At 44.5% G+C, this 14,022-nt stretch overlaps 1 protein-coding gene across 1 annotated transcript; it reads left to right on the forward strand.

The window, feature by feature from the left end:
- The first annotated feature begins 3,135 nt into the window (after window positions 1-3,135).
- On the forward strand, window positions 3,136-8,132 carry LOC142294326 (potassium voltage-gated channel subfamily V member 2-like). Its single transcript, XM_075337871.1, has 2 exons — window positions 3,136-4,362; window positions 7,872-8,132. The coding sequence occupies exons 1-2, from the start codon at window positions 3,136-3,138 to the stop codon at window positions 8,130-8,132; spliced, it is 1,488 nt and encodes a 495-aa protein (XP_075193986.1).
- The last annotated feature ends 5,890 nt before the right edge of the window (window positions 8,133-14,022 follow it).

The raw sequence follows: 14,022 nt of genomic DNA on the forward strand, positions 1-14,022 counted from the left end.
ACCTAACACATCAGGTGGCCTTGTTCAGCCTTGATTGTTTCATGACTTCCTGAGGTTCCTTTTATAAGTTTGTGTTCAAATATATTATGTGTTGTCTCAGATTAAGGACTAGTTTTTTGTCCGAAACGCGTCCACCTTACATGCCTTGTGATGCGTTCTTCATCATGATGGAGAATTTTATGCTTTTATGAAGTTTGGAATAAAGGAAAACTGATTTTTAACCAATCTACTGATCTGGATGCTGGATAATTTCCTACACTACGTCCTGCTGCAGAGGGATCCTGTTTCCTCTTCCGTGCACCGATCAAATATTTAGCGGTCTCCATTGGGTGAGCTGGACTTTTTCTATATACTGCACAGTCTTCCACTGTCTGAACATGAACGTGCATGTATCTAGAAACACATGCACGCTCCTGTCAGAAGTGTGTGCGGGTGATGCAATGTCAGACTCGTGCGGGTCTGACATGATATCATACTGCACAGTCTGCCACTGTCTGAACATAAGCGTGCATGTACCTATAAACACATGCACGCTCCTGTCAGAAAAAAAAAACATGCGGTCCCCTCCAATTTTCATCCCCAGCCATGATAACACCAGCTGGGGGCTGGTATATTCTCAGCCCGCAGCCGCCCGGTATTGCCGCATCTATTAGATGTAACAATTCTGGTGCTATATCGGCTCATCTTGATTGCCCTGGTGCGGTGGCAATCAAGGTAATAGCAGGGGTTAATAACAACGTACGGCTGTTACTAAACCCTAGGTTTGTGATCGCGTGGGCGTCTGTGAGATACCCGCATCACAAACCTGTAAATTACAGTAAATAAACAAGACACAGAGAAATCCTTTATTTGGAATAAAGTACAAACGCAGCCTCCTCCTTCACCACTTTATTATCACAACACAGCCCTCCAGCTCCGGCGTAATCCACACGAGATCCAGCGAAGACACATCCAGCTCTGCTACACGTCAGAGCAAGCAGTCATAGAGCACGGCTGCCCGCTCTGAGTGCAGCCTATTACGGCAGAGCTGTCACAGGCTGGGGGCGCGTCAGCCAGGAACCAATAACAAATAAGAAGATGGTCGGTGGGCGGGGAAAACACGGAAAGCTGTGTGTATGTGATGGACAGTACAGGAAGTGAAAGCGTGACCCGGAAGCAGTGTGCCGCTATGACACAGAGTCTCGGTAAGTATGAAACGCTAATTTATTTCTGATTTTCTTCATTTTTATTAATTGCCGAATCCGGATCGTGCACCCGGAATCCCGCACCCGGGTGCGGCACAGATACAGCTCAAACCGCGCGGATCCGGACTTTTACAGTCCCGGTCCGCTCAGCACTACTAATGAGCCCACAGCTGGCTGACGCTCAAACCTGCCTGTGCAATTCAGAAGCACCAGAGAAAGAATAGTGTGGATTATCATAGTCTGTAGTCTGAACAGCGTCTGATGCCGTCATGACACTCTTCTAGTTTAGCTCCAAACACTGTGTGACACATACATTCCAGCCTGTGTCCTCTTCAGCTTTAGACCCTTCCAATTAAGAGACCTTTGGTCACATGACATGATGTCAAAAAGGTCTTTAAGCAGTCTTTTCATCAGGATATACACTCTGGGTCCCCTAGCACAGTGCCTAATGCCAGCCCTGCATACCAGCCTGTCGCCTCTTCAGCTTTAGATCTCTTCAATTAAGAGACCTTTGGTCACATGAGTGTGAAGTCATCAAAGGTCCTTTAACAATTTTAACCCCAGAATATAAATGGTGGGGTCCCTAAGAAAGTAGGGGCCCCGAGAAATTGTGTAGTTTAACTCCTACCAATGCTGGACTAGAGCTTATTTTTGGAGTAGGGCTTATACTTCAAGCATATTCCCAAAATCCTGCAAAATCATGCTAGGGCTTATTTTGGGGAAACAGTAGTATTTGGTGAAGAAATTTCTGTACCTTTTCTGCATCTCTTGGCAGGAAAAATGCAGAGGCAATTCTTTTCGCTATTTGGGTGAAATCTACAGGAATAACGCTGAAAGAATTAACATGCTGCAGATTTAGGCTATGTGCCCATGGGACAATGTACTCGCGGACTTTGCCGCAGGTTTGTCCTTAGGTTTACCGTAGCTGCTCCCCGGAATCTGCAGCTATCCATTGCTGTGGGATTCGAGCATTTTTGTTGCGGTAAATCTGTGGGACAAGTGCGGAAATACCTGCGGACGTCTCGCCCTCTATCTTCATAGTGGAAAGGCGGGACATCCGCAGATATATCTGCATAAATAATTGACATGCAGTTACGCGCATCTGCGGGAAATCCGCAGCCACACATACCGCAGCATTGATACAGCACTCCCAAAATCACATAGGATAACATGGGGAGTGTCTATACTTGTGTAAACCTGTGGATTTATCTGGAAAATCGAGATAAATCAGCGGGTTTTCCACAGCAAAATCCACGGGTACGTTGTCTCGTGGGCACATAGCCTTAAATCTGCACCTAATTTGCAAGGAGAAAATACTCAACATGTGCATGAGATTTCAAGATTCTCATTCACTTTGCCAGCATCAGGAAATCAGGTTTTGTGACAAATTTGCACTGAAAAACGCATAAAAATGCAACATATCTGCAACGTGTGCACACTTCCATAATGAGCATATTAAAAAAAAAACAAGGAAAACCATTGCATAACAGGTGTGTCCAAACCTTTGACTGATACTACAGTAGGGACACAAATTCATGTGATGTCCACAATGTATAAACAAAACAAATAAAAATCTAAGGGGACTTGCATAAATAAATATTTAAAAAATGTGTCAACAAAACAATGGAGTTGAACTACAGTCCTCTAAATTAGTGGTTTTGCATAAGTCACTCGTACGGTCCTGCTAGTGATGTACTCATTTGGCACCAGACAATCCTATTACAGAGTTTTAAAAAAGCTGTTTTTAGCCAGAGTAATAGCCTTTACTAATTCATCCCTTTTATCCTCCTTTATCCCAGAAACGGATTATTTTATTTAAAAATAAAACATTGTATAAGAACTAAAGAGGACGCAAGAAAAGGATGTTTCTGCAGTCATTACAAATCTGTCCTGTCTTCAAGCAATACCTAAAACCAGATTGATCACCAATTTGCACTTGGCACATTAAATCATGAAAGACATATGTGCTAGAGGAAAACCAATTTCTGCAAGGGTCAGGTTTGTAGAACACGCTCACAGTCTAGCAGATCTTTACAAAGGAAATTTGTATGCTACTTTTACTGAGCAGAGCTCTAAACCCATCCGAAATGCTATTAATTTGTCAAAAAGAAATCCTTTTATCCTTAACCTCAATGTTGGAGGAAAGAAATTCCAGATTGATTATTTAGCAGCAGCTAAATACCCAGTCACTAGAATTGGAAGAATTGCTACTTCTGCTGATCCAGTAAAAAGATTAGATCTTTGTGATGACTATTCTGTGCAGAGAAATGAATATTTCTTTGACCGGGATCCTACAGTTTTCTGCTACATATTCAATTTCTATCGCAATGGAATTTTATGGATAATGGATGAACTTTGCCCTCTTAACTATGTTGAGGAAATAGAATACTGGGGCATTCATCTAAATTATACACAAAACTGTTGTCGTACTCTGTTTCAAGAACATCAAGATGAACTGAAAGAGAATATTAAGATACAGAAAGAACTCCAAGCTGAGCTTGAAAGGCATGATCATGAAAAGCACTTTGAAGGCAAGTGGCTTGGAGATTTGAGGAAAAAGATATGGGATTTTGTGGAAAATCCATACTCTTCTATTCCAGCAAAAATTTTAGCCATTTTATCCAGCTTTTTTGTCTTGATTTCTATTGTAACCATGTGTCTTAGTACAGTGGAAGAACTTAAACATCTAAACCTCTATGGTGTATCCTATATGGAACATGTGGAAATTGCCTGTGTTATATTCTTCACCACTGAGTATATAATGCGACTATTATCAACTTCAGATATTAGAAGATTCCTAAAAACTGTGTTAAATATTGTAGACCTTATTGCTATTTTACCATTTTATATTCAAATTATATTTGAAAGGTTTTCAGAAGAATCTTATATGCAACTGCACCCTGATGATATAGAGAGAATGGAAAGAGTGGGACAACTTGGAAAAGTGCTAAAAATAATTCGACTTATGCGGATATTTCGAATTTTAAAACTGGCCCGTCATTCTATTGGACTAAGAGCTTTTGGCTTCACTATCCGTCAGTGCTATCAACAAGTTTGCTGTTTGTTCTTGTTCATTGCTATGGGAGTGTTTACATTCTCTGCTTTGATGCACTCTGTCGAACATGATATCCCTGGTACCAATTTCACCAGCATTCCAGATGCCTGGTGGTGGGCAGCGGTAAGTTTTTATTTTCAGCCAGTGTGGAATATTTATCAAGACCCTTAATTCTTTGGCCGTGTAAGCTTAAACTAGACAGTCTTATGTGCCAGATTTGTCATAGTGACTCGTGTTTGATAGAGTAGATAGTCTAAAGATGTCCTAGATTTAGGTCTGCACAACCTATTAGTTACCTTACTTTGTGTAAAATATGTGCACTATATTGGCGCCAATTTTTCCCACGATGTTGCACATTAGCCTATGTAACTCACACTGAGACAGTCCCCTTTTCAGAGGAATCATGCCCCCTTGTTGGGCAAGGCACAGAATGTGTAGAAAACATATAATATATGGTGCAAATCATGGTAGAAAATTGTGCCAGAATTTGGATACATTTCTTTCAATGTCGTTATCATTTTCATTTATTTATTAATGCCATCATTATTATTTTAATGAAATATTTAGCTAAATGAAAGTAATTAAAGGGTGAATCAAAGCATGGCTACACAAATTAAGCCAGGTATGTTTTTTTCTGAAATGGATCAACTCCTGTTTGCCCACCCCCCACCCCCCCCACACACACACATACACACACACACACATTGCTCTAGTTGATTTACAGGACTCTCCCATACATGACAGAAACCAGTCAATCGACTGGAGGTGAGCATGGAGAAACCAGCGGGTCATGTCTTTCCCTATATGATTCAGAGAAAAATATACCGTACCTGGCTGCAATCATGCATTTAGGCTCTATATGGGCAGTATAAATGAAACTTACAGGGAACCTGTACTATGAAAAAATGCTGTTAACTTGCAGATATGGGGTTAATCTACAGGTCAATAGCAGTTTGAAGCCGCCCTCAGACTCCAGCTGCTAGGAGGAAATTAACTTTATTCCTCCTGGCAGCTGGGGCTCTCAGACTTCAAATATCTAAGAACCTGCTGATTATCCCCATCTTTTTAGGTTAACACTAGAAGTCCCAGAGAGGTGTCATTTAACATTTCTACCTTTGGAACCCAGAGACGGGTCGAATGACCTGAAGGATTTTAGCTAACATCCTATAATCATCGTCTTTTGTTCTGTAATTAAGGCCATTACTCTCGCACCACAGGAGGTTGTTGTTTTCCATTGAGTTTAGCCATTTAGTTTCTAGGTAGTTCTATTCAGTTTATTGTATTTGATAATCTAATTGACTAAAGCCTGCTTTACACGGTACGACCGATTGTGCGATTTCACAATCGATCGTACCCGCCCCCGTCCTTTTTGCGTCACGGGCAAATCGCTGCCCGTGTCGCACAAAGTTAGTAACCCCCGTCACACATACTTACCTCTCGTGCGACCTCGCTGTGGGTGGCGAACGTCCACTTCCTGGAGTGGGAGGGACGTTCGGCGTCACAGCGACGTCACACGGCCGCCGGCCAATAGAAGCGGAGGGGCGGAGATGAGCGGGACGTAAACATCCCGCCCACCTCCTTCCTTCCACATAGAGACGGCGGCGGCCGTGGGAGGCAGGTGAGCTGCTCATCGTTCTCGTGGTGTCACACGGAGCAGCGTGTGCTACCACGGAAACGATGGTCAACTAAATTAAACGATTTTATGGAACCTAACGAGCAGTACCCGACTCATGATTTGTGAGCGATACTGCATCGCTAGGAGGTGTCACACAGGCCGGCATCGCCAGCGATGCCGGATGTGCGTCACAAAAACCGTGACCCCGATGATCTATCGCACGATAGATTGCCTGGTGTAAAGCAGCCTTAAGGGTCATTTGACCCTCTTTCGGGACTTCAGGGGGAGCTCGGAATTTCTGGGACTTCTAGTGTTAATAGCATTTTTTTTAATGCTGCCCAATCCATGGGTAGCATGTGTCAGATTCTGGCTGTATGATTTCAGTCAGGTATGTTTCACTCTGAAACGCTGTGCCACTTCCAATCAAAACATAGTTTAATACCCACCGAGGACCAAGCCGCATTGGATACCTTTCAAGCAGGCGGGTCCCCAGCAGCTTCTACCCACCTGATGCAGTGTGGTGCCAGGTCTCTCCCAGTGTGTCTGTATAGGTGTGTAGATTAAATTAGACATGAAACAACCACATGGAATGAACTTTAGAAATAATACTTTAATTTACTGATAATTATTTTGTGTGGTTTAATTTTTCCTCAGATATTTATGTTTGAAATATTTGATAGGTTTTAGATCTTATTTGTATTTGATTTGAATTGGTAACTATACATGTGACTTTGTAATCTCCCATGATTGGTCAGCTTTTCTTTTTAAGATGTTTCCTATTATGCCTATGTATACTCAGTGATTAAGGGTGAAACGCCAGAAACGCGTAGAGTATTCTATATGGCTGCTTTCATTGAATTGTAATGAACTTTGCCAAATAAAGTTTCATTCATATTGGATCCAACAATTTTTCTTTGTGTAGGTGTGAGTAGTCTCCAGTGAGTTTTGGTTCCAGTGGGGTCTCAGGTTTAAACATATATGGCCTAAATCATGCAGCCAGCATCCGATAGATGTGGCCCATGGATCTGTAAGCTGTCAGGTTCCCTTTAATATCCTTTATAATACTTTTTTCTGAAAAATAAATGCATCAATTCTAATTTGCAGCATTTTGCCATTTTGGAGTGGTGTCTTCTCTGCATATAACAGTATCAGTGGGTACGCCCTCTCTGGTTCTCCACAATTTACTCTTTTATCTACCCTACCGGGGTCTGCCAGGCCTCAGAAAATGGGTCTATTGAGGTTTTGTCTAGCAGCTGCCCGAGCAGTGATCCCCAGATACCGGAGGTCCCCCGGGCCCCCGCCTTAGACGAGTGGCTTAGGGAGATGGCCTTCCTTTACAGAATGGAGAGTCTTACAGCCAAAATTCAGGATTCTAACAAAAAATTCCTTAAGATCTGGAGTCCTTGGGTTCTGTTTCTGGATTCTCCGGACTTCCATTCCCTCTTTGGGGCAAATTGAGACTCTACATGGACCTTCTCCACCACTTGGTCCTGGTTTGCCCCTGCCCTCCGCCATGATCCGCTTCCCCCCTTTATCTGTTATGTTTTTCCCTCCCCCTTTCTTTCTTTTCTTTTTTCTCTTTTTCCTTTTCCTCTCTGGATCACTCTGCAACCTCTCCAAAGGGAGTGGTTAATCCTTGTTGCCTATGTTGCAGTTTGCTAGCTTAATATTTCTTGAACATGGTCTAGGCCAAATTGACATAATTGTTCATTTATTGCAATGGATTGTGTGTGGTTATGACCATGCAGTGCCTTAAATGTTTCTTTGCACTTGTCTGGTCCTGTCTTATATTTGTGGGTTTGTCTTTGGCTTGTAGCCATATTTACTGTAACAAACATTTAATTTTCAATAAAAAGAGATTAAACATAACTTGCAGCATTTTTACAAAATATATCCACCCCAGGGAAAAAAAATTGCAGGTGCGGTTTACATACTATGTCATTTAGGTGAATGCTTTATGGAAATTTATACCTGTTTTTATTTTGTGTGTTTGATTTTGTTTTTCTCTTTTTTGTAGGTCAGCATTTCTACTGTAGGATATGGTGATACAATTCCTGATACAATTTTGGGTCGGATTGTAGCATTTCTGTGCATATCTTTTGGCATTATTCTGAATGGCATGCCAATATCTATACTTTACAACAGGTTTTCAGACTTTTATGCAAAACTAAAAGCACATGAAAGTACCAGTGTCATGAAAAATACTGAAATCAGATTTAAGGAAAGGATAATGGAGAAGATTAAAACCTGTTGTGTCACAAAGCAAAATACCAATTAGAGGAGATTGAAAAATGTCACATGGACCGTGAACAGTAATTTATCAGAAAACTATGACCATGGGTCACAAATGAACATTATTTTGTTTCACACAAAATCAGAAGCAGACGTTCCGTAAAACACACATCATTTGAATGGTTTAAATTTATAGTACATCTTTTGCACTCTAAAATAATGACTCTCTATTTCCATTGTAAGGAAGTGGATGGTTGATACATCAGAAAAACACAAGTGAAACTTGTGTGAATGAACGTCATCTGCTGGTCCAAGTTTTAAGAGCAGAAACTGATATAAAGAGAATTGGTTCCTGGGGGAAAGAGGAAGGAACAAGGTCATGCAACAAGCTGTGTCACAGTTAGACATTTTAAAACGCTTTTTAGGCCAGGACAGGTGAGGAGTCATCTTTTGGACCTGTGTTGGGTCAGATGTGCAGTGCTCAGACTAAAGGGCCATTTACATGCTGCGACATCGCTAACGATATATCGTCAGGGTCACGGTGTTTGTGACGCACATCCGGCGTCGTTAGCGACATCGCAGCGTGTGACACCTAGGAGCGACCGTAAACGATCACAAAAGAGTTAAAAATCGTTGGTCTATAACACGTCATTCATTTACCAAAAATCGTTGTCTGGTCAGTAGCGAGGTTGTTCATCTTTCCTGCGGCACCACACATCGCTACTCGTGACACAGCAGGAACGACGAACATCTCCTTACCACTGTCCACTGGCAATGAGGAAGGAAGGAGGTGGGCAGCATGTTCCGGCTTCTCTTCTCCTCCCCTCCTCTGCTATTGGGCGACCGCTTAGTGACTTAGTGACATTGCAAGATAGAAGAGGCGATGCAGAGCATTCTTCTAAAGGGAAGTAATTATTTCTTTCTATCTTCCCTGGGTGTATTTTCCACCCTGCTTTTTTGCTCTATAATTATTTGTATGATTGCTTTCAAGCATTGCATTGCATGTATTTACATTGTTCTATTAGGGTTATGCAGTGTTTCCTTCGCAATCTTGTCCGTGATGAAGTTTATCCATGTATGATTGCCATATTATATCACATCAGGACAGGGGAGGAGTAACTGATTGATGGAATACATTTTTTCCATTATATTAATGTGATCCTCCATTATATTAATGCAGATTGTATATCATGCACTATGTACTATTCTTGTCCCAGTTGCTTGACTATATTAGGGCTTAGTACATGATTTTTCTGTCCTGTATATTTTTTTCTTTGATTGGAAGTTATCAATTTTTTGCTTACATTGTAATTAACACTTTGTACTTTATACATTCCAATATTGATATATGTCCATCTATAGTGTAATTATAATCTTAATTCACTAACTATATAGGGCACAGTGAGGGTAAGCCGACGTGGAACGGGGGGCGCCCAAAATATTTACGGTGTCACACCCTCCGTTGGCAGATAGGAGCAAGATCCCATAGGATGCTATAGGGATCCCATATATTTAGCTCCTCCTCTCATGTGTCCTTGTGTGTGTTTATAACCACTGGGTGTTTTTTCAATTTTAATACATATCAGTAAAAGTATTATTTTAAATTGAACTTGAGTTTTTTTTTGTTTCTGCAGCCAAGATAAAGCCACAAGGCTGAAGGCTGGTATTCTCAGGATGGGGAGCCCCATGTTATGGGGAGCCCCCCAACCTAAAAATATCAGCCAGAGGCTGCCCGGAATTGCCGCATCCATTAGATGCGACAGTCCCAGGACTCTACCCGGCTCATCCCGAATTGCCCTAGTGCGGTGGCAATCGAGGTAATAAGGAGATAATGGCAGCAGCCCATAGCTGCCACTAAGTCCTAGGTTAATCATGGCAGGCGTCTATGAGACACATTCCATGATTAACCTGTAAGTGAAAGTAAATAAACACATACACCGAAAAAATCCTTTATTTGGAATAAAAGACAAAAAACACCCTCTTTCACCACTTTATTAAAATCCCCAAATACGCCTCCAGGTCCGGCATAATCCACACGTGACGCATCGAGCTCTGCTACATGAAGCTGACAGAAGCGGCAGTACAACACCGCCTCTTCTGTGAGCTCCACGCAGCAACTGAAGTGAATCGCGCTGTCAGCGGGGATGTCACTGAGGTAATGCCTGTGTGTGTGCGGTGATGAGGAGTGCGGTAGTGCCTGCATGTGCGGTGATGATGTGGGCGGTAGTGTCGGGATGTGTGCGGTGATGATGTGGGCGGTAGTGTCGTGATGTGTGCGGTGATGATGTGGGCGGTAGTGTCGGGATGTGTGCAGTGATGATGTGGGCGGTAGTGTCGGGATGTGTGCGGTGATGATGTGGGCGGTAGTGTCGTGATGTGTGCGGTGATGATGTGGGCGGTAGTGTCGGGATGTGTGCAGTGATGATGTGGGTGGTAGTGTTGGGATGTGTGCGGTGATGATGTGGGCGGTAGTGTCGGGATGTGTGCGGTGATGATGTGGGCGGTAGTGTCGGGATGTGTGCGGTGATTATGTGGGTGGTAGTGTCGGGATGTGTGCGGTGATGATGTGGGTGGTAGTGTTGGGATGTGTGCGGTAATGATGTGAGCGGTAGTGTCGGGATGTGTGCGGTGATGATGTGGGTGGTAGTGTCGGGGTGTGTGCGGTGATGATGGGTGCGGTAGGGTCGGGGTGTGTGCGGTGATGATGTGGGTTGTAGTGTCGGGGTGTGTGCTGTGATGATGGTGGTGGTAGTGTCTGGGTGTGTGCGGTGATGATGTTGGGCGGTAGTGTCAGGATGTGTGCGGTGATGATGGGTGCAGTAGTGTCGGGGTGTGTGCGGTGATGATGTGGGCGGTAGTGTTGGGATGTGTGCGGTGATGATGTGAGTGGTAGTGTCGGGTGTGAGCTGTGATGATGTGGGCGGTAATGTCGGGATGTGTGCGGTGATGATGAGGGTGGTAGTGTCAGGATGTGTGCGGTGATGAAGTGGGTGGTAGTGTCGGGATGTGTGCAGTGATAATGTGGGCGGTAGTGCCGGTGTGTGTGCGGTGATGATGTGGGCGGTAGTGTCAGGGTGTGTGCTGTGATGATGGGGGTGGTAGTTTCGGGATGTGTGCGGTGATGATGTGGGTGGTAGTGTCGGGATGTGTGCGGTGATGATGTGGGCAGTAGTGTCGGGATGTGTGCGGTGATGATGTGGGCGGTAGTGTTGGGATGTGTGCGGTGATGATGGGGGTGGTAGTGTCGGGATGTGTGCGGTGATGATGGGGGGTAGTGTTGGGATGTGTGTGGTGATGATGGGGGTGCTAGTGTTGGGATGTGTGTGGTGATGATGTGGGCAGTAGTGTCGGGATGTGTGCAGTGATGATGTGGGCGGTAGTGTCGGGATGTGTGCGGTGAGGATGTGGGCGGTAGTGTCGGGATGTGTGCTGTGATGATAGGGGTGGTAGTGTCGGGGTGTATGCGGTGATGAAAAGGCTTTCTCTCGGCTAAAGAAAACTTAACGCAACACGTTATTTCACTGGAATCTGTTGCCTTTATTATCACACTATTTGCAAGGCATCCGTCACATGCGTCACACAACGCATTGTGGCGGATGCCGCTCAACGCAAGTGTGAAAGTAGCATAATGCAAAGCAGATGGCTGTAGCTGGTAGCTTTACCTTGGCTGGTAATCGAAAACAGAGGTCACCACACTTTTTTTTAATTATTTATTTAAAAATAAATCATTTTTGCCAAAAAACATGGGGTTTGCCCTAATTTGAATCATTAACCAAGGTGAAGATCACAGCTGGGGTTTGCTATTCTCAGGCTGGAGAGGCGTATGGCTATAGGGCATTCCCAGCCTAAAAATAGCAGTCTGGAGCCACCTCAGAAGTGGCGCTTTCATTAGATGCACCAATCCTGGTACTTCACATCAACTCTTCCGGTTGCTCTGGTGAGATGCCAAATGCAGTAATATATGGGATTGATACCAGCTGTGAATTGCTAGCTGGCATCAAGCCCTGGTATTAGTAATGGGTGGGTGTCTAGCAGACAACACCATTACTAATCCAGTATTTGTATATGTTAAAAAAATACAAAACATTTTTTATTTAGAATAAAAACCCCTGACATAAGCCCTCATTCACCAATTTATTAAAAAAAAAAAAAATCCTCCGCCATAATCCACAAGGAGGTCCCACAATGTTCCTCTAAAATATACCTGAAAGACATAAAAAGAGAGAAATATTAAACAAAAGACAAGAGACACCTCACTCACAAATTTAATACTCTTCAAAACCCTAATCCAGGTCCACCGTAATCCAATAAGGAGGTCCCACGACTCACTGTGCCAGCCTATGAAGAACAGAATGTTCCCCATTGACTGGAACTGCAGCAACTGCATCCTCACACACTGCTGTGTGCAGGGCTGGACTGGGACTAAAATTCACCCCTGGCATTTGGGGGTACACAGGCCCACGTTTCGCATGGTGAATGTGTAATATATTTCTGCACTTGTATATGTGAGTACTGTATGGCATTATGTTAGTACTGTATGGCATTATGTGAGCACTGTATGGCACTATGTGACACTGTATGTGTGGCGCCCCTGACCTGGTCAGGCACCACTAAGTACTGCACCCATGCTGGGACAGTGCTTCCAGGTAGTTCTAAAGGCTGAAAAGAGGTGTGTATGCACAGACACATAGCAACCAGGTCTCCCACACCATTACATGGGACCCTTGGGCAGTCCCTAGAGGGGTCTGGCCTTCAATTCTTGTCAAGGGGTGTAGAGGAGGGCCTGAGAGCTAAAGTTGCAGAGGCAGAAAGGGAAGGAGTGGAGTGAGCCAGTCTGGTAGTGGTGAGCGGCGTTTGCCAGGAAACGCAGATGCGCGCTCACATAAGTCAGACCCTGCACGTGGAGTAGCCGTTAGCGGGGGAGAGCGGTTACCAGTGAGTCAGTCAGAAAGACAGAGAGAGAGTCAGTCGAGTACAGGGACTGCTGGTGATTAGGCACGCACGGGGTACAGTTCCCTTGAGTAGACGTCCATTTATTGATCTGCTCAACCTGCCGGTGAGGGGAACTACAAGTCCCTCACCAACCATCTTGAGTCCGTGCCTCAGCAGTAACGAAGGGGCCCATAAGGGGATTGAGCCTGGAGCCATCTCACTTGGTCCATGCTGCCGGCAAACGGGCCATAAAGGGAGAAAAGGCAGTAGCGACTCCCTGGATGAACCCCACGGTACTTCAAGTCAGGGGTTATCCGAACAGAGAAGTGCAAGGAAGGTGAGTTAATGGTTACCCTTAGACCGGTCTGAAGGAGCTCCTGGTTTCGTTTCAATCTGGTTTATCTCAGCATCGCCCGGGTACCTCACAAAAAAACTAAAGTGAGTAAAGATTTGTTGAAAGACATTTTGGACTCTGACTGGATTATTCCTGGACCCACTACCTTACACACCCGAGCCCCTGGGGCTAGCCTCACTCACGGGAGGCCACACCATCCGACTGCATACCCCATCAGCCCCAGACGCTTGTTAAATTTGCAGTGGTGGTCACCCATATCCCTGACCGCAAGCCGTGAGTGGCGTCACGAGACATACAAAACTACATACCTGTTGCCATATATACAGAAGAAGACCCTGTGGCATCCCTGAAACTGGATCGGTATCCCTGGGGCGACTACTGGGCTTCACATTTCGGCGTCATGAATAGGATCATGGACTAGACCTGTTTAGACAGGTGACAGTGTGCCTTGGCGGTCTGACTGAAAAATTTGAACCGCCGCCATTTTAGCCACCGCTGAAAGTGCGTCATCAAGAAGCTGCAGCTCGCGCCGGAGAAGAAGCCGCCCATGGAGAGCAGTGACAGTCCCAGTATGGAGAGAGCCCTCTGACACAGTGAAAGGAGAAGATGGGGGCAGATCTGTCACCGGACTGCTGGGACGTCCCAGTCC

This window comes from Anomaloglossus baeobatrachus, chromosome 1, assembly GCF_048569485.1.
Source record: "Anomaloglossus baeobatrachus isolate aAnoBae1 chromosome 1, aAnoBae1.hap1, whole genome shotgun sequence".
NCBI classification, from domain to species: domain Eukaryota; kingdom Metazoa; phylum Chordata; class Amphibia; order Anura; family Aromobatidae; genus Anomaloglossus; species Anomaloglossus baeobatrachus.

Excerpts from the sequence above, each read along its gene's own strand:
- LOC142294326 (XM_075337871.1), top strand. The coding sequence starts at position 3,136 with ATGAAAGACATATGTGCTAGAGGAAAACCAATTTCTGCAAGGGTCAGG. Across the intron at positions 4,363-7,871 it reads ATGCCTGGTGGTGGGCAGCG|GTCAGCATTTCTACTGTAGG; the intron begins GTAAGTTTTTAT and ends TCTTTTTTGTAG.